The following is a 20,136-nucleotide window of genomic DNA, read 5'->3' on the forward strand; positions in this document are numbered from 1 at the left end:
GCAGCAGTCATAAGACCTAGAATTTCCATGCATAAGGCTACCGAAGGGAATGATTGAGACTGAAGGTTTCGACAAGCTGAAACCAATTTCAGACGTCTCTTGTCCGTCAGAGACAAAGTCATGGACACTGAATCTATTTGGAAACCTAAAAAGGTTACCCTTGTCTGAGGAATCAATGAACTCTTTGGTAAATTGATCCTCCAACCATGTTCTTGAAGAAATGACACAAGTCGATTCGTATGAAATTCTGCTAAATGTGAAGACTGAGCAAGTACCAAGATGATATCCAAATAAGGAAATACCACAATACCCTGCTCTCTGATTACAGATAGAAGGGCACCGAGCACCTTTGAAAAAATGCTTGGAGCTGTTGCTAGGCAGAACGGCAGAGCCACAAACTGGTAATGCTTGTCTAGAAAAGAGAATCTCAGAAACTGAAAGTGATCTGGATGAATCGGAATATGCAGATATGCATCCTGTAAATCTATTGTGGACATATAATGCCCTTGCTGAACAAAAGGCAGAATAGTCCTTATAGTTACCATTTTGAATGTTGGTATTCTTACATAACGATTCAATATTTTTAAATCCAGAACTGGTCTGAAGGAATTCTCCTTCTTTGGTACAATGAATAGATTGGAGTAAAACCCCAGACCATGTTCCAGAACTGGAACAGGCACAATTACTCCAGCCAACTCTAGATCTGAAACACATTTCAGAAATGCTTGAGCCTTCACTGGGTTTATTGGAATGCGAGAAAGAAAAAATCTTCTTGCAGGAGGCCTTACCTTCAAACCTATTCTGTACCCTTGTGAAACAATGTTCTGAATCCAAAGACTGTGAATCGAATTGATCCAAATTTCTTTGAAAAATCGTAATCTGCCCCCTACCAGCTGTGCTGGAATGAGGGCCGCACCTTCATGTGGACTTAGGAGCTGGCTTTGGCTTTCTGAAAGGCTTGGATTTATTCCAGACTGGAGATGGTTTCCAAACAGAAACCGTTCCTTTAGGGGAAGGATCAGGCTTCTGTTCCTTATTCTGACGAAAGGAACAAAAACGATTAGCAGCCCTATATTTAAATTTAGATTTTTTATCCTGAGGTAAAAAAGTTCCTTTCCCCCCAGTAACAGTTGAAATAATAGAATCCAACTGGGAACCAAACAATTTATTACCTTGGAAAGAAAGGGAAAGCAAAGTTGACTTAGAAGACATATCTGCATTCCAAGTTTTAAGCCATAAAGCTCTTCTAGCTAAAATAGCTAAAGACATATACCTGACATCAACTCTAATGATATCAAAGATGGCATCACAAATAAAGTTATTAGCATGTTGAAGAAGTTTAACAATGCTATGAGTATTATGATCTGACACTTGTTGTGCCAAAGCCTCCAACCAAAAAGTGGAAGCTGCCGCAACATCAGCCAAAGAAATAGCAGGCCTAAGAAGATTACCTGAACATAAATAAGCTTTCCTTAGAAAGGATTCAATCTTCCTATCTAAAGGATCCTTAAAGGAAGTACTATCTGCCGTAGGAATAGTAGTACGTTTAGCGAGAGTAGAGATAGCCCCATCAACTTTAGGGATTTTGTCCCAAAACTCTAATCTGTCAGATGGCACAGGATACAATTTCTTAAACCTTTTAGAAGGAGTAAATGAATTACCCAGATTATTCCATTCCCTAGAAATTACTTCAGAAATAGCATCAGGGACAGGAAAAACTTCCGGAATAACTGTAGGAAGTTTAAAAACCGAATTTAAACTCTTAGTGGATTTAGTATCAAGAGGACTAGATTCCTCCATCTCTAATGCGATTAAAACTTCTTTAAAGTAAAGAATGAATAAATTCCATTTTAAATAAATATGAAGATTAATCAGTGTCAATATCTGAGACAGAATCCTCTGAACCAGAAAAATCATCATCAGAAACAGACAAATCAGAATGATGATGTTCATTTAAAAATTCATCTGAAAAATGTGAAGTTTTAAAAGACCTTTTACGTTTACTGGAAGGAGGAACAACAGACATAGCCTTCCGAATAGATTTAGAAACAAAATCTCTTATATTAACAGGAACATCCTGAGTATTAGATGTTGATGGAACAGCAACAGGTAATGGAATGTTACTAATGGAAATACTATCTGCATTAGCAAGCTTATCATGACATTCATCACAAACTACAGCCGGAGGAACAGTTACCACAAGTTTAAAGCAAATACACTTAACTTTGGTAGAACCAGCATCAGGCAGCGTTTTTCCAGAAGTAGCTTCTGATCCAGGGTCAATCTGAGACATCATGCAATATGTAAGAGAAAAAACAACTTATAAAGCAAAATCTATCAAATTCCTTAAAAGACAGTTTCAGGAATGGGAAAAAATGCCAATGAACAAGCCTCTATAGCAACCAGAAGCAAATGAAAAATGAGACTTAAATAATGTGAGAAAAGGTGGAGACAATAATGACGCCCACATTTTTTAGCGCCAAAAAAAGACGCCCACATTATTGGCGCCTAAATGCTTTTGGCGCCAAGAATGACGCTACATCCAATGACACCAACATTTTTGGCGCAAAACGTCAAAAAAATTACGCAAACACGAACAACTTCCGGCGACAAGTATGACGCCGGAAATGAAAAAGACATTTTTTGCGCCAAAAAAGTCTGCGCCAAGAATGACGCAATAAAATGAAGCATTTTCAGCCCCCGCGAGCCTAACAGCCCATAGGGAAAAAAGTCAATTTTAAGGTAAGAAAAAATGTTTTATTCATATGCATTATCCCAAATAATCAAACTGACTGTCTGAAATAAGGAATATTGATCATCCTGAATCAAGGCAAATAAATGTTTAAACACATATATTTAGAACTTTATATAAAAGTGCCCAACCATAGCTTAGAGTGTCACAGAAAATAAGACTTACTTACCCCAGGACACTCATCTACATGTAGTAGAAAGCCAAACCAGTACTGAAACGAGAATCAGTAGAGGTAATGGTATATAAGAGTATATCGTCAATCTGAAAAGGGAGGTAAGAGATGAATCTCTACGACCGATAACAGAGAACCTATGAAATAGATCCCGTAGAAGGAGACCATTAAATTCAAATAGGCAATACTCTCTTCACATCCCTCTGACATTCACTGCACACAGAGGAAAACCGGGCTCCAGCCTGCTGCGAAGCGCATATCAACGTAGAATCTAGCACAAACTTACTTCACCACCTCCACGGGAGGCAAAGTTTGTAAAAACTGATTTGTGGGTGTGGTTAGGGGAGTATTTATAGGCATTTTGAGGTTTGGGAAACTTTGCCCCTCCTGGTAGGAATGTATATCCCATACGTCACTAGCTCATGGACTCTTGCTAATTACATGAAAGAAACATAATTTATGCTTACCTGATAAATTTATTTCTCTTGTGATGTATCGAGTCCACGGATTCATCCTTACTTGTGGGATATACTCCTCCCCTACAGGAAGTGGCAAAGAGAGCACCCACAGCAGAGCTGCCTATATAGCTCCCCCCTTAGCTCCATTCCCCAGTCATTTGACCGAAGGCTAGGAAGAAAAAGGAGAAACCATAGGGTGCAGTGGTGACTGAAAGTTTAAAAATAAAAATATATATGCCCGTCTTAAAAAACAGGGCGGGCCGTGGACTGGATACATCACAAGAGAAAAAAATTTATCAGGTAAGCATAAATTATGTTTTCTCTTGTAAGATGTATCGAGTCCACGGATTCATCCTTACTTGTGGGATACCAATACCAAAGCTTTAGGACACGGATGAAGGGAGGGACAAGACAGGGACCTTAAACGGAAGGCACCACTGCTTGTAGAACCTCTCCCAAAAATAGCCTACGAAGAAGCAAAAGTATCGAATTTGGAAAATTTGGAAAAAGTATGAAGCTTAGACCAAGTCGCAGCCTTACAAATCTGTTCAACAGAAGCCTCATTTTTAAAAGCCCATGTGGAAGCCACAGCTCTAGTAGAATGAGCAGTAATCCTTTCAGGAGGCTGCCATCCAGCAGTCTCATAGGCTAAACGGATGATGCTTTTCATCCAAAAGGAAAGAGAGGTAGCCGTAGCCCTTTGACCTCTCCGCTTACCAGAATAAACAATAAACAAAGAAATCTTTAGTTGCTTGTAAGTAGAATATTAAAGCACGAACAACATCAAGATTGTGTAACAGACGTTCCTTCTTAGATGAAGGATTAGGACACAAAGAAGGAACCACAATCTCTTGATTGATATTCTTATTAGAAACAACCTTAGGAAGAAACCCAGGTTTGGTATGTAAAACCACCTTATCTGCATGGAAAACAAGGTAAGGGGAATCACATTGTAAAGCAGATAGCTCAGAAACTCTTCGAGCCGAAGAGAAAGCTACTAAAAAAAAAACTTTCCAAGATAAAAGCTTAATATCTATGGAATGCATAGGTTCAAACAGAACCCCTTGAAGAACATTAAGAACTAAGTTTAGGCTCCATGGCGGAGCAACAGGTTTAAATACAGGCTTGATTCTGACCAAAGCCTGACTAAATGCTTGAACGTCTGGGACAACTGCCAGACGTTTGTGAAGTAGACTAGACAAAGCAGATATTTGACCTTTAAGAGAACTAGCAGATAATCCCTTCTTCAAACCTTCTTGGAGAAAAGACAGTATTCTAGGAATCCTAATCTAACTCCATGATTAACCCTTGGATTCACACCAATAAAGATATTTACGCCAAATCTTATGATAAATCTTCCTGGTGACAGGCTTTCTAGCCTGAATCAGGGTATCAATGACCGATTCAGAGAAACCACGCTTTGATAAAATCATGCGTTCAATCTCCAAGCAGTCAGACGCAGAGAAATTAGATTTGGATGCGTGAACAGGCCTTGAATTAGAAGGTCCCGCCTCATTGGCAGAGTCCACGGTGGAACCGAGGACATGTCCACTAGGTCTGCATACCAAGTCATGCGTGGCAACGCAGGAGCTATCAGAATTACCGAAGCTCTCTCCTGCTTGATTCTGGCAACCAGACGTGGAAGGAGAGGAAACGGTGGAAATACATAAGCCAGATTGAAGGACCAAGGCACTGCTAGAGCATCTATCAGTACCGCCTTGGGATCCCGGGACCTGGAACCGTAACAAGGAAGTTTGGCATTCTGACGAGACGCCATCAGATCCAATTCTGGTGTGCCCCATAGCTGAATCAGCTGGGCGAATACCTCCGGATGGAGTTCCCACTCCCTCGGATGAAGAGTCTGACGACTTATAAAATCCGCCTCCCAGTTCTCTACTCCTGGGATGTGGATTGCTGAGAAATGGCAAGAGTGATCCTCTGCCCACCAAATTATTTTGGTTACCTCCATCATCGCTAGAGAACTCCTTGTTCCTCCCTGATAATTGATATAAGCTACAGTCGTGATGTTGTCTGACTGAAACCTGATGAATTTGGCCGCAGCAAGCTGAGGCCACGCCTGAAGCGCATTGAAAAATCGCTCTCAGTTCTAAAATGTTTATCGGGAGGACAGCTTCCTCCCAAGACCATAAGCCCTGTGTTTTCAGGGAGTTCCAGACTGCACCCCAGCCTAACAGGCTGGCATCTGTCGTTACAATGAGCCAATCTGGCCTGCGGAAGCACATTCCCTGAGACAGGTGGTCCTGAGACAACCACCAGAGAAGAGAATCTCTGGTCTCCTGGTCCAGATGCAGTTGAGGAGATAAGTCTGCATAATCCCCATTCCACTGTTTGAGCATGCATAGTTGCAGTGGTCTGAGGTGTAGATGAGCAAAAGGAACTATGTCCATTGCCGCTACCATGAGTCCGATTACCTCCATACACTGAGCCACTGATGGCCGAGGAATGGAATCAAGAGCTCGGCAAGTGGATAAGAGTTTTAACTTTCTGACCTCCGTCAGAAATATTTTCATTTCTACCGAGTCTATCAGAGTCCCTAGGAAGGAAACTCTTGTAAGAGGGAAGACAGAACTCTTTTTTATGTTCACCTTCAACCCGTGAGATGTCAGAAAAGCCAACACGATGTCTGTGTGAGACTTGGCTAGCTGGAAAGTCGACGCCTGAATTAAGATGTCGTCTAGATAAGGTGCCACTGCTATGCCCCGTGGTCGTATAACCGCCAGAAGGGACCCTAGCACTTTTGTGAAAATTCTGGGAGCCGTGGCCAACCCGAAGGGAAGGGCCACAAACTGGTAATGCCTGTCCAGAAAGGCGAATCTGAGGAATTGATGATGATCTCCGTGAATAGGGATGTGTAGATATGCATCCTTTAAGTCCACGGTAGTCATATATTGACCCTCCTGGATCAGAGGTAGAATAGTCCGAATAGTCTCCATCTTGAATGATGGAACTTTGAGGAACTTGTTTAGAATTTTGAAATCCAAGATTGGTCTGAAAGTTCCCTCTTTCTTGGGAACCACAAACAGGTTTGAATAAAACCCTAGCCCCTGTTCCTCCTTTGGGACTGGACGAATCACCCCCATGGTATGTAGGTCTTCTACACATCGGTGGTTTACAGACAATCGAGAAATGTGAAATCTCCCCCTTGGAAGGGAGCCGTTGAATTCCAGAAGGTATCCCTGGGACACAATGTCTAAAGCCCAGGGATCCTGAAAATCCCTCGCCCAAGCCTGAGCGAAGAGAGAGAGTCTGCCCCCTACTAGATCCGGTCCCGGATCGGGGGCTACCCCTTCAAGCTGCAGGCTTCTTGGCCTGTTTACCCTTGTTCCAAGCCTGGTTAGGTCTCCAGACTGACTTGGATTGGGCAAAATTCCCCTCTTGCTTTGTAGCAGAGGAAGCTGAAGCGGGACCACTCTTAAAGTTCCGAAAGGAACAAAAATTATTTTGTTTGGCCCTCATCTTATTTGATCTATCCTGAGGGAGGGCATGACCCTTCCCTCCAGTGATGTCTGAAATAATCTCCTTCAGTTCAGGCCCAAATAGGGTCTTACCTTTGAAAGGAATGTTCATAAGTTTAGATTTAGACGACACATCAGCAGACCAGGACTTGCGTGCTAAAATGGCAAAACCTGAATTCTTTGCCACTAATTTAGCCAGTTGAAAAGCGGCATCTGTAATAAAAGAATTAGCCAACTTAAGTGCCTTAATTCTGTCCATAATTTCCTCTAATGGAGTCTCCATTTGAAGAGCCTTAAACCAGAAAGCAGCTGCAGTCGTTACAGGAACAATGCACGCAATAGGTTGGAGAGAAAAACCTTGATGAACAAAAATTTTCTTCAGGAGGCCCTCTAATTATTTATCCATAGGATCTTTGAAAGCACAACTGTCCTCAATAGGTATAGTTGTAAGCTTAGACAGAGTAGAAATAGCTCCCTCCACCTTAGGAACTGTCTGCCATGAGTCCCTTAGGGTATCAGATATGGGAAAAAAAATTCTTAAAAACAGGAGGGGGAGTGAACGGAATACCTAAGAGGATTGTTAATATTATTGCTAAGGAGTGGGATAGACCCCCACTCCTTAGCAATAATATTAACAATCCTCTTAGGGACTGGAAAAACATCAGTGTAAACAAGTATCTATTCATTTTACACAACTTCTCTGGGACCACTATAGGGTCACAATCATCTAGAGTTGCTAATACCTCCCTAAGCAATAAGCAGAGGTGTTCAAGCTTAAATTTAAAGGCCATCATATCAGAATATGTCTGAGGAACCGTATTTCCTGAATCAGAAATTTCTCCCTCAGATAAATCCTTCGCCCCTTCAGAGCATTGTGAGGGTATATCAGAAACGGCTACTAAAGCGTGAGACGGCTCAGCATTTTTCCTTAGAAATAAAACGGTGCCTTTAAGAGAAAAAAAGCTGCACAAGTTCTGCAAAACAGTGTAAAAAAGCAGTAAACTTAACGAAATTTTTAACAAATGAGCCCTTCAAGCAAGCTGAAATTCCTATCCTAGTGTCTGAAATACAGCTTATCCTTTCCCCATGGGATATTGCCAGCCCTTTCTAGAATAAACACAGTCTGTCTAGAAAAACAGACTGAACATACCTCATATGCAGCTTAGCATGCAAACCATTTCCCCAACTGAAGTTTTCCTGTACTCTTCAGCCTTGTGAGAACAGCAGTGGATCTTAGTTACAAAGTGCTAAGATCATAAACCTCCTTGCAGAAATCTTCATCTCTTTTTTTGCCAAAGAGTAAATAGTACACACCGGCACCATTTAAAATAAACTTTTGCTTGAGAAATAAAAAACATTTTTGTCACCACACTTGCTCTGCACTTCCTAGTTACTTAGAGTAGGCAAAGAGAATGACTGGGGGGGTGGAGCTAAGAGGGGAGCTATATAGGCAGCTCTGCTGTGGGTGCTCTCTTTGCCACTTCCTGTAGGGGAGGAGTATATCCCACAAGTAAGGATGAATCCGTGGACTCGATACATCTGACAAGAGAAATGAGATAAGGAGAATCAAACTGTAAAGCAGAGAGTTCCGATACTCTCCAAGCAGAAGAAATAGCCAACAAGAACAAAATTTTCCGAGATAAAAGTTTAATGTCAAGGGAATGCATTGGCTCAAATGGACACTGTTGTAAAACCTTAAGAACAAGATAAAGGATCCAAGGAGGAGCAATCACCTTGAACACTGGCCTAAATAAAGCAATTTTTATATTTTAAGAAGTTGTCTATATTTTCACAATCCAGCACTAGTCCAACAGCACAGAAAGTTGATTTGTGCATTCCTAGCTGAGGACATTATGGCTAACAGCAGGAGCTGCTCATTGAGCAAAACCCGGGAGGAGATCTACAGCATTTGGGTTCCCCGCAGTGTACTAGCCACTGTTTAAGTGCTAGCAAGCGAGCACGCACTGGTCATAGTACAGTGCCATATTTTCTGGTAAGCATATTACCTTCAATTGTACAGATCCATTTGACTAAACAATATCACGTTATTGTGGCGCCCTCTTTCTATCTTCTGTTTCCTAACAGCCTTCCCTCACTCTCCGGGACCAAGAGGAGCTGCCTAAAGACCTATAAGAAGATCACAAGTTATAACACCCTGTACGGACACTGACTAATACGGCTACATACAGCCGAGTACGGTAGATCCGTCATTTGACTTTTTTAGGTATTCATTTGTATTTTCCCTGTCTCTACACAGCGCGCCTTTTAATATCCCCTTTTGGGATATCACTGGCCTAAATCTGACCAAGGCCTGACAAAAAGAATGAATGTCCGTCACATCTGCCAGACGTTTGTGTAAAGGACCGATAGGACTGATAAGGCTGAAATTTGACCCTTCAGGGTACTTACAGACAAGCTTTTCTCCAGACCCTCCTGAAGAAAGGACAATATTCTTGGAATCCTAACCTTACTCCAAGAATATCCTTTAGCTTCACACCCAAAAATACATTTCCTCCATATCTTATGGTAAATCCTTCTAGTGACCGGCTTACGAGCCTGGATCAGTGTCTCAATCACTGACTCTGAAAAACCCCTGAGGAAGGACCTAAAGAATGTGGTCCTTCCTCAGGGAAAGCTTCCACAGAGGTAGAGTTGACATCTCCACTAAGTCTGCATATCAGATTCTCTCAGGCCCACCTGGGGATGTGGATGGCTGACAGACAACAACAGTGGTCTTCCGTCCACTGAATGATCTGAGACACCACCCTCATTAACTTTGCGTTCCCCCCTGATGGTTGATGTACGCTACTGATGTTATGTTGTCTGATTGGAATCTGATGAACTGGTTCGAGGCCAACTGAGGCCAGGCTAACAGGGCATTGTAAATTGCTCTCAACTCCAGGATGTTGATCGGTAGTTTGGACCCTGAGCTTTAAGGGATTTCCAGACTGCCCCCCAACCAACCAGGCTGACGTCTATAGTCACAATCAACCAAGATGGTCTCCGAAAGCAAGTGCCCCGGGACAGCCACCAATGAAGAGAATCCTTTGTCTTCTGATCCAACACTATCTTTGGAGAAAGATCCAGATAATCTCTGTTCCAGTGATTGAGCATGCATAACTGTAAGGCTCTCAGATGAAAACGAGAAAATGGCACAATGTCCATGGCTGCCACCATCAGTTCAATTACTTCCATACATTGAGCAACTGAAGGACGAGGTGTCTCCTGAAGGACTCGACAAGCCGATAGGAGCTTGACTGTTCTGGTCTCCATCAGGAATTTCTTCATCAGGACAGAGTCTATGACCGTCCCTAAGAACACAACTCTTGTCGCTGGAACCAGAGAACTCCACTTTCCACATTTAACTTCCAGCCATGAGACTGGAGTAAGGACACTAACATCTCCGTGTGAGATACTGCCTTTGGAAAGGAAGGAGCCTAAATTAGAATGTCGTCCAGATAGGGGGCCACTGCTATCCCCCTTGACCGGACCACCGCTAGAAGGGCTCCTAGAACCTTCAAGAATATTCTGGGAGCTGTGGCCAGGCCGAAAGGCAAAGCCACAAACTGAAAATGACGATCCAGAAATGCAAACCTCAAACTTGTGATGATCCCTGTGGATGGAAACATGTAAGTAAGCGTCCTTCAAATCTATCGTTGTCATATACTGACCCTCTTGGATCAAAGGAAGAACTGTCCAAATGGTTTTGATCTTGAATGACGGAACCTTGAGAAATTTGGAGACATTTTAGGTCTAGAATCGGGCGGAAGGTTCCCTCTTTTTCTGGGAACCACAAACAGGTTTGAGTAAAAACCCAGACTCTGTTCCAACTTTTGAACCGGAACAATCATCCCCATGGCCGAGAGGTCTTCAATACACCTCAAGAACGCCCCTCTCTTTATCTGGTATGGAGATAGTCTGGAAAGGTGAAACCTGCCCCTAGGGGGACAACCCTTGAATTCTAACCTGTAGCCCGGAGACAAAAATTTCCACTGCCCATGGGTCTGGAACGCCCTTAACCAGACCTGAGCGAACTGAGAAAGTCTGCCCCCCACTAGATCCAGGCAACCCCTTCATGCAGACTTAAGAGTCAGTAGCAGTCTTCTTGGTCTGCTTAACCTTACTCAAGGACTCAGTTTCCAGGCTGTCTTGTAATTATCCTTTGTGAAAGTCCTCATGAGGAGGACTTTCCTCTAAAGTTGCGAAAAGATTGAAAATTACTCTGATGTCCTTTCGGTTTGCTCCTCTTATCCTGGGGCAGAAAAGACCCTTTTCCGCCTGTAAAATCAGAAATGATTTCCGCCAAACCCGGGCCAAATAACTTATTCCCCTTGTAAGGAAGAGCCATCAGTTTAACCTTAGATGAAACATCAGCTGACCAATACTTCAACCATAAAGCCCGTCTCGCCAAAACTGCAATCTAAGGACCTGAAGAACCGCATCAGCAATATAGGAATTGGCAAACCTGAGAGCTCTGATTCTGTCCTGAATCTCGTCAAGAGGGGTTTCCTCATGTAGAGAATCTGTTAATGCCTCAAACCAATATGAGGTAGCACTAGTCACCGTAGCAATACAGACCACTGGTTGCCATTGGAGACCAAGATGTGCATACATCTTCTTAAGATAAGCCTCCATCTTTTTATCCATAGGATCCTTGAAGGCCCAACTGTCAACAACAGGTATAGTAGTCCTCTTGGCCAGAGTGGAAATGGCACCCTCTACCTTTGGTACTGAAGACCAAACCTTCGTAATGGAGGAATCTACTGGAAACATTTTTTTAAACACTGGAGAGGATGTAAAAAACACTCCTGGTTTCTCCCACTCTTGCTCTATGATTTCCTTAGCCCTATCTGGGACCGGAAAAACCTCTGAAGAGGAAGGAACATCAAAAAAACCATTAAGTTTGTTGGACTTCTTAGGCCATACTGCTGCCTGAGAATCAGAATCATCCAAAGTAGCTAAAACCTCCTTTAATAACACCCAGAGGTGTTCTAGCTTAAACCAGAAGGAAGAACCTTCACTATCAAAGGAGGGCATTATACTGTCTGAATCTGAAATCTCACCCTCCGAGCGAGAATTCTTATCTTCCAATCTTAAAGGAACCTGAGGGTCAGCATTAGAAACAGATACCCTAGTCTCTAAAACTTTAGATTTCCTCTTACGCTTCCCAGAAAATCTGGGAATCTCGGCTAAGACTGCAGATATCGCTGAGGATACATGTGCAGCAAACTCTGCCTTTAAAAATGCTCCACTGGGAGTTAAAGAGGAACCTCAGGACACCGTGTTAGCTGCCATAGAGGCTTGGGACGAAATAGGGGAAGGCCCTGGCATTACCTGGACAACATCCTCCTGAGAGGCATAAGGCTCAACATTAAAAAACAACCTGTATTTACCCTGCAATGTCTGTTTAACACAGGAGGAACAGAACTGCATTGGAGCTGCAATGTGTGCGTCTAAACACAACAAACAGGGAGTGGAATCCATATTCGACATAACTGGTAATTATCCTCTATTCAAACTCTTCTGGCGTTTAATATTCAACAAGAATTTAACAATCAAAAATAATTAAGTCTTTAATAAAAAACTTTTAATAAAAAAAATACCTCAGAAAAAATACCTCCCTCCGCACCTCAGTATACTGAGGTGCCCTTACCCCTACTTGAAGCGGATCAACCCTGCAACGTATTCACTTGTGCTCCTAAATCGCTACTCACTATGCAGGAAGAAATCTACATAGAGCAGAAAAGCGCAGGCCCGATGACGTCACAGACGTCAGAAGGCGCGAAAACACTCCCGTGGTCTGGACAAGGAGGTGGGCATGGTAAAAAAACGCCCGCAATCTGAAGAAAAAACGTTAAACTAAAAATTAAGGCTAAAAAACACATAAAAAATTTGCCTTGAGACTCTAAGTCTCACATGTCTCTCCTCAGCCTGTGCCAGCGGATATGTCATAGTAATAACACCCATCCCATGAGTGAATTATCCGTCCCTTACATTATATTAAACAGGAATTCTGAAGTGCCCCTCTCCCATAGGAAGAAAAACAGCACTTAACTGCTATGCTGTCTGACATGACTACAGCTCCTAATATGAGAGGACACATTCTCCTCACAGCGACTAGGATAACATTGATAGCCAAGTAACTTAGATATCTAAAGTCAGGGCAGCTTAGGTAAAGAAACGGAGCAAGCACCACTTTGCAAGTTCTCCACCGCTTTAAAACCACCACAGCTCGACTACAAAGACTAACGTGGGCTAGGTTATACCCTGTAGCTTGATCAAAGACTCAATTTTCTTTAAAAATATAATTTTAATTACACACTAAAAATTCACCTCCTCCATGCACATAGAGGCAAAGAGAATGACTGGGGGTTATGGGTAGGGAAGTGATACTTAAAGGGACATTAAACCCACAAAATGTATTTCATGATTTAGATAGAGAAAACAACATTCCAATTTACTTCTATTATCTAATTTGATTAATTCTTTAGATATCTTTTGCTGAAGAAATAAAAATGCACATGGGTGAGCCAATCACAAGAGGCATCTGTGTGCAAACACCAATCAGAAGCTACTGAGCCTATATAGATATGCTTTCCAGCAAGGAATATCAAAAGAGTGAAGCAAATTAGATAATAAAAGTAAGTTAGAAAGTTGCTTAAAATTGCATGCTCTTTCTAAATCTTGAAAGAAAAAAATTGGGTTTCATGTCCCTTTAACAGTTTTTACTGTGGTGCTCTTTGCCTCCTCCTGCTGGCGAGGAGTTGTATTCCCAACAGTAATTAAGATGAACCCGTGGAATCACCACATCTTTAGAAGAGATATATATATATATATATATATATATATATATATATATATATATACACATACATATATATACATATATATATATAGATATATATAGATATATATAGATATATATAGATATATATATATAAAACACACATATACATATATATATATATATATATATTTATATATAAACACAAAAAGTAAATTTATGCTTACCTGATAAATTAATTTCTTCTACGATACGACGAGTCCACGGATTTCATCCTTACTTGTGGGATATTAACCTCCTGCTAACAGGAAGTGGCAAAGAGCACCACTGCAGGGCTGTATATATAGCTCCTCCCTTCCCTCCACCCCCAGTCATTCGACCGAAGGTTTAGGAAGAGAAAGGAAAAGCTAAAGGTGCAGAGGTGACTAAAGTTATAAAAAATAAAATATAATCTAAATCTGTCTGAAAAATGACAGGGAGGGCCGTGGACTCATCGTATCGTAGAAGAAATTAATTTATCAGGTAAGCATAAATTTACTTTTCTTCTACAAGATACGACGAGTCCACGGATTTCATCCTTACTTGTGGGATACAATACCAAAGCTACAGGACACGGATGAAACGGAAGGGACAAGACAGAGACCTAAACGGAAGGCACCACTGCTTGAAGAACTTTTCTCCCAAAAACAGCCTCAGAAGAAGCAACAGTATCAAATTTGGAAAATTTGGAAAAAGTATGAAGAGACGACCTTGCAAATCTGCTCAACAGAAGCAAATCCGCTCAACAGAAGCATCGTTTATTAAAGCCCATGTGGAAGCCACAGCCCTAGTAGAATGAGCCGTAATTCTCTCAGGAGGCTGCTGTCTAGCAGTCTCATATGCCAGACGGATGATACCAAAAAGAAAGAGGTAGCCGTAGCTTTCTGACCCCTACACTTTCCAGAATAAACAATGAATAATGAAGATGATTGACGGAAATCCTAAGTTGCCTGCAAGTAAAATTTCAAGGCACGGACCACGTCCAGGTTATGTAACAGACGCTCCTTCTTAGAAGAAGGATTAGGACACAAGGAAGGAACAATAATTTCCTGATTAATATTCTTATTTGAAACAACCTTAGGAAGGAATCCAGGTTTCCTTATCAGAATGAAATATAAGATAAGGCGAATCACATTGTAACGCTGAAAGCTCAGAAACTCTACGAGCCAAAGAAATGGCAACCAAAAACAAAACTTCCCAAGATAATAACGTAATATCTATGGAATGCATGGGTTCAAACGGAACCCCTTGAAGAACTCTAAGAACTAAGGGAGGAGTAATTGGTCTGACAAAAAGACTGAACATCTGCCAAATGTTTGTGAAGCAAAATTGACAAAGCAGAAATCTGTCCTTTTAAGGAACTCGCTGATAACCCTTTCTCCAATCCTTCTTGGAGAAAGGACAGAATCCTGGGAATCCTAACCTTACTCCATGAGTAGCCCTTGGATTTACACCAAAAAAAGATATTTACGCCATATCTTATGATAAATCTCTTTAGTAACAGGCTTACGTGCCTGTATCAAAGTATCAATGACCGAATCTGAGAATCCCCGCTTAGATAAAATCAAGCGTTCAATTTCCAAGCAGTCAGCTGCAGAGAATTTAGATTTGGATGTTGGAAAGGTCCTTGAATGAGAAGGTCCTGTCTCAAAGGAAGTTTCCACGGTGGCAGGGAGGACATGTCCACTAGATCCGCATACCAAGTCCTGCGTGGCTATGCAGGCGCGATCAGGATTACTGAAGCTCTCTCCTGTTTGATCCGAGAAATCACGCGTGGAAGGAGAGGAAACGGTAGAAACACATAAGCAAGGCTGAACGAGCAAGGCACTGCCAATGCATCTATCAGTTCGGCCTGGGGATCCCTCGACCTGGATCCGTATCTTGGAAGCTTGGCATTCTGACGAGATGCCATCAGATCCAATTCCGGTCTGCCCCATTGGAAAATCAGTGAGGCAAACACCTCCGGGTGGAGTTCCCACTCCCCCGGATGAAAAGTCTGTCCACTTAGAAAATCCGCTTCCCAGGTCTCTACTCTAGGATGTAGATTGCTGACAGATAACAAGAGTGGGCCTCCGCCCATCGAATTATCTTTGATACTTCTATCATCGCCAAGGAACTCCTCATTCCCCCCCTGATGATTGATATAAGCTACAGTCGTGATATTGTCCGACTGGAATCTGATGAATTTGGCCGAAGCCAACTGAGGCCACGCCTGAAGCGCATTGAATATTGCTCTCAATTCCAAAATATTGATTGGAAGAAGAGACTCCACCTGAGACCATACACCCTGCGCCTTCAGGGAATTCCAGACTGCACCCCAGCCCAGGAGGCTGGCTTCCGTTGTCACTATCACCCATGAGGGTCTGCGGAAACACGTCCCCTGGGACAGATGATCGAGTGACAACCACCAAAGAAGAGAGTCTCTGGATCCAGATTTATCTGAGGAGATAAATTTGCATAGTCCCCATTCCACTGCCTGAGCATGCACAGCTGCAGTGGTCTGAGATGAAAACGAGCAAATGGAATGATGTCCATTGCCGCTACAATTAATCCAATGACCTCCATACACTGAGCCACTGATGGCCGATGAATGGACTGAAGGGCTCGGCAAGTATTTAGAATCTTTGATTTTCTGATCTCCATCAGAAATATTTTCATTTCTACCGAGTCTATCAGAGTTCCCAAGAAAGGAACCCTTGTCCGTGGAACTAGCGAACTCTTTTCTAGGTTCACCGTCCAACCGTGAGTTCTCAGAAAGGACAACACTGTCTGTATGAGATCTCTTCAGATGATAAGTCGACGCCTGAATCAAAATATCGTCCAGATAAGGCGCCACTGCTATGCCCCGCGGCCTGAGAACCGCCAGAAGGGACCCTAGAACCTTTGTGAAGATCCTGGGTGCTGTGGCCAACCCGAAGGGGAGAGCCATGAACTGAAAATGTTTGTCCAGGAAGGCAAACCTTAGGAACTGATGATGATCCTTGTGAATAGGAATATGAAGGTATGCATCCTTCAAGTCCATGGTAGTCATACATTGACCATCCTGGATCATTGGTAAAATTGTTCGGATAGTCTCCATCTTGAACGATGGGACTCTGAGAAACTTGTTTAGACACTTGAGATCTAAAATGGGTCTGAAAGTTCCCTCTTTTTTGGGAACCACAAAAAGATTTGAGTAAAATCCCTGTCCCTGTTCCAGTCTTGTAACGGGACGCATTACTCCCATAGTAGAGAGGTATTTTACACAGCGTAAGAACGCCTCTCTTTTTATCTGGTCTACAGACAATCGTGAAAGAAGAAATCTCCCTCTTGGGAGAAAATTCTTGAATTCCAGTTGATACCCGTGGGTCACGATTTCCAATGCCCACTAGAACCAGTCCCGGATCAGGGGCCGCCCCTTCATGCTGTCTTTGTAACAGCAGTGGGCTTCTTGGGTTGTTTACCTTTGTTCCAAGCCTGGTTGGGTCTCGTCCAGACGGATTTGGACTGAGCAAAATTCCCTTCCTGCTTTGTGGAGGAAGCAGAGGGTACTCCTTTAAAATTTCGAAAGGAACGAAAATTATTTTGTCTACCCCTCATCTTAACAGACTTATCCTGAGGTAGGGCGTGACCTTTACCTCCAGTAATGTCAGAAATGATTTCCTTTAACTCAGGCCCGAATAGGGTCTTACCCTTTAAAGGAATAGCTAAAAGCTTAGATTTTGATGACACATCAGCATACCATGATTTTAACCACATCGCTCTACGCGCTAAAATGGCAAATCATGCATTTTTCGCCGCCAATTTAGCAATTTGAAAGGTGGCATCGGTAATAAAAGAATTAGCTAGCTTGAGAGCCTTAATTCTTTCCAAAATGTCCTCTAAAGGAGTCTCAACCTTCAGAGACTCTTCTAGAGCATCAAACCAAAAAGCTGCCGCAGTAGTAACTGGTAGAATACAATCTATTGGTTGTAAAAGAAAACCCTGATGAATAAATAATTTCTTTAGAAGACCCTCCAACTTCTTATCCATAGGGTCTTTAAAAGCACAACTGTCTTCAATAGGTATAGTTGTATGCTTAGCCAGGGTAGAAATAGCTCCCTCCACCTTAGGGACCGACTGCCAAGAGTCCCAAATGGTGTCTGATATGGGATACATTTTCTATCCCATTCCTTTTTTATAATTTCCGAAATGCTTTTAGGAACCGGAAAAACATCAGTGTAAGTAGGTACCTCTAGATATTTGTCCATTTTACACAATTTTTCTGGAGGTATCACAATAGGGTCACAATCATCCAGAGTCGCTAAAACCTCCCGAAGTAACAAGCGGAGGTGTTCAAGCTTAAATTTAAAGGACATGACGTCCGAATCTGTCTGAGGTAACATACTTCCTGGGTCTGAAAGTTCTCCCTCAGACAACAATTCCCTGACCCCCAACTCAGAGCCCCGTGAGGGTACATCAGAAATAGCCAACAAGGCATCAGAGGATTCAGTATTCACATTAATACCTGACCTACTGCGTTTACCCTGTAACACTGGTAACTTAGATAATACCTCTGTAAGGGTAGTTGACATAAGAATTATGAAGAGAGTAAAAGAATTAGACGCACTTGAAGTACTTGGCGTCGCTTGTGCGGGCGTTAAAGGTTGTGACACTTGGGGAGAATTAGATGACATATCCTGATTCTCTTCAAACTGAGAATCATCCTTAGGCACATTTTCTTTACCTAAAATATGATTTTTACATTGTAAGGCCCTTTCAGTACAAGAGGTACACAAAGTAAGAGGGGGTTCCACAATGGCTTCTAGACACATAGAACAATTAGATTCCTCAATGCCAGACATGTTGAACAGACTAGTACTAGCCACACTAGTCGTAAATCACCTTATATATTGATTGATGAACTATTAGAAAAAAAAAAAAAAAAAAAAAAAAAAGTACTGCGCCTTTAAGAAAAAAAAGTGCAACAATTTTCTTCAAACTGCCTAAAGCGATGAAAACACAAACAATCAAATATAATAATTTAATTTGCCCAAAAATTATTGCACCCTATAGGTAAATGATGAATTTACCCTCTAAGAAGCATTTTAATAACAAAATATACTTTAATAGAAAAAAATGACCCCTGCACCTCGCCACAGCTCTGCTGTGGCGCCTACCTGCCCCAGGGTACTGCAAAAATGACTCGACAACGATCCGATGAACAGAACTCAACTCTAGGCCCCAACGGAGCTAATGCCTGCTGCCTTCTCAGTCAGAGTAAACTGCAAAATAGGCCCCGCCCATCATGGAGGTCGTCTGAATAGTTTGTTTAACCGCATGGAAAGCGGTTTGTAAAATAAGCAATGTGGTCCCCTGAACCTCTTATAATAATAAACTGCAGCCCTACTGACCTTTATAAATAATAAATAAATAATGTCAAGCTGCCCCTCCCAGTGTCCAGCCCCATACAGATATAAGCAATATGTATGAAGTTGAACTATAAGGATCTTCAGTAATACCCGCAGTGATACAGGTCTACTGCTTACCCCTTCCCTTGCAGGGAAAAATGTCAGCCAATTCTGATATAACAAGTCTCCTCAGAAATAAAAAGACTGAACATACCTCAATGCTGCTTGTAGCATCACACCGTTCTCCACACTGAAGATTTCTGTTGCACTACCTTCAGAAGCTCTGTGGGAACCAAAATGGATCTTAGTTACATCTGCTAAGATCATCAACCTCAGGGCAGAAATCTTCTCCATATCTCCCTGAGGAAAATAGTACACACCGGTACCATTTAAAATAAAAAACTTCTTGATTGAAGAATCTAAAACTAACACCTCACTTTACCTCTTCCTAGTACTAACACAGGCAAAGAGAATGACTGGGGGTGGAGGGAAGGGAGGAGCTATATATACAGCTCTGCTGTGGTGCTCTTTGCCACTTCCTGTTAGCAGGAGGTTAATATCCCACAAGTATGAAATCCGTGGACTCGTATCTTGTAGAAGAAATATCAAGGCACTCTCCAGTATTGAAAGCAAATTATATATATATATATATATATATATATATATATATATATATATATATAAATAGGATGCCACCAAGGAGGGACAAGTGGGCGAAAAGATGACCCTTGTAACCACCTATACAGGTGACAAATGGCTAATCAACAAACACTTACATGACAACTGGCATGTCATCACCACGGATCCTGCATTGCTCTTCAAACAGATGGCCCCTCCAAGAATTGGTTTCAGAAGGTCAAGATCCCTTAGGGATATTTTGGCTAAGACTGACCCCATTAGGAGCTACAATAAGGGTACTAATGGTACCTAGCTTAACCATGAAAAGAAGGGTGTCTTCTGCTGCATAGGCTGTACTACTTGCAGTGGCCATATAACGGGCTAATACTTCACACATCCGCACAAACGGCAGAAGTTTTTTCATAAATACAGACTGACGTGTAGCACTACCCATATCATCTGTTACAC

At 42.1% G+C, this 20,136-nt stretch overlaps 1 protein-coding gene across 1 annotated transcript in view; it reads right to left on the bottom strand.

Moving 5' to 3' along the window:
- MTMR12 (myotubularin related protein 12) overlaps positions 1-20,136 on the bottom strand; it is a 451,425-nt gene that overhangs the window by 247,775 nt on the left and 183,514 nt on the right. Inside the window, exons 4-7 of the mRNA XM_053699664.1 lie at positions 12,193-12,261; positions 11,922-12,093; positions 11,324-11,726; positions 9,819-10,393 (exon numbers count right to left, since the gene is read on the bottom strand). Of these exons, the coding sequence (XP_053555639.1) occupies positions 9,819-10,393; positions 11,324-11,726; positions 11,922-12,093; positions 12,193-12,261 (1,219 nt within the window). The remainder of the gene's footprint in view (positions 1-9,818; positions 10,394-11,323; positions 11,727-11,921; positions 12,094-12,192; positions 12,262-20,136) is intronic.

Source organism: Bombina bombina, chromosome 2 (genome assembly GCF_027579735.1).
Source record: "Bombina bombina isolate aBomBom1 chromosome 2, aBomBom1.pri, whole genome shotgun sequence".
Taxonomy (NCBI): domain Eukaryota; kingdom Metazoa; phylum Chordata; class Amphibia; order Anura; family Bombinatoridae; genus Bombina; species Bombina bombina.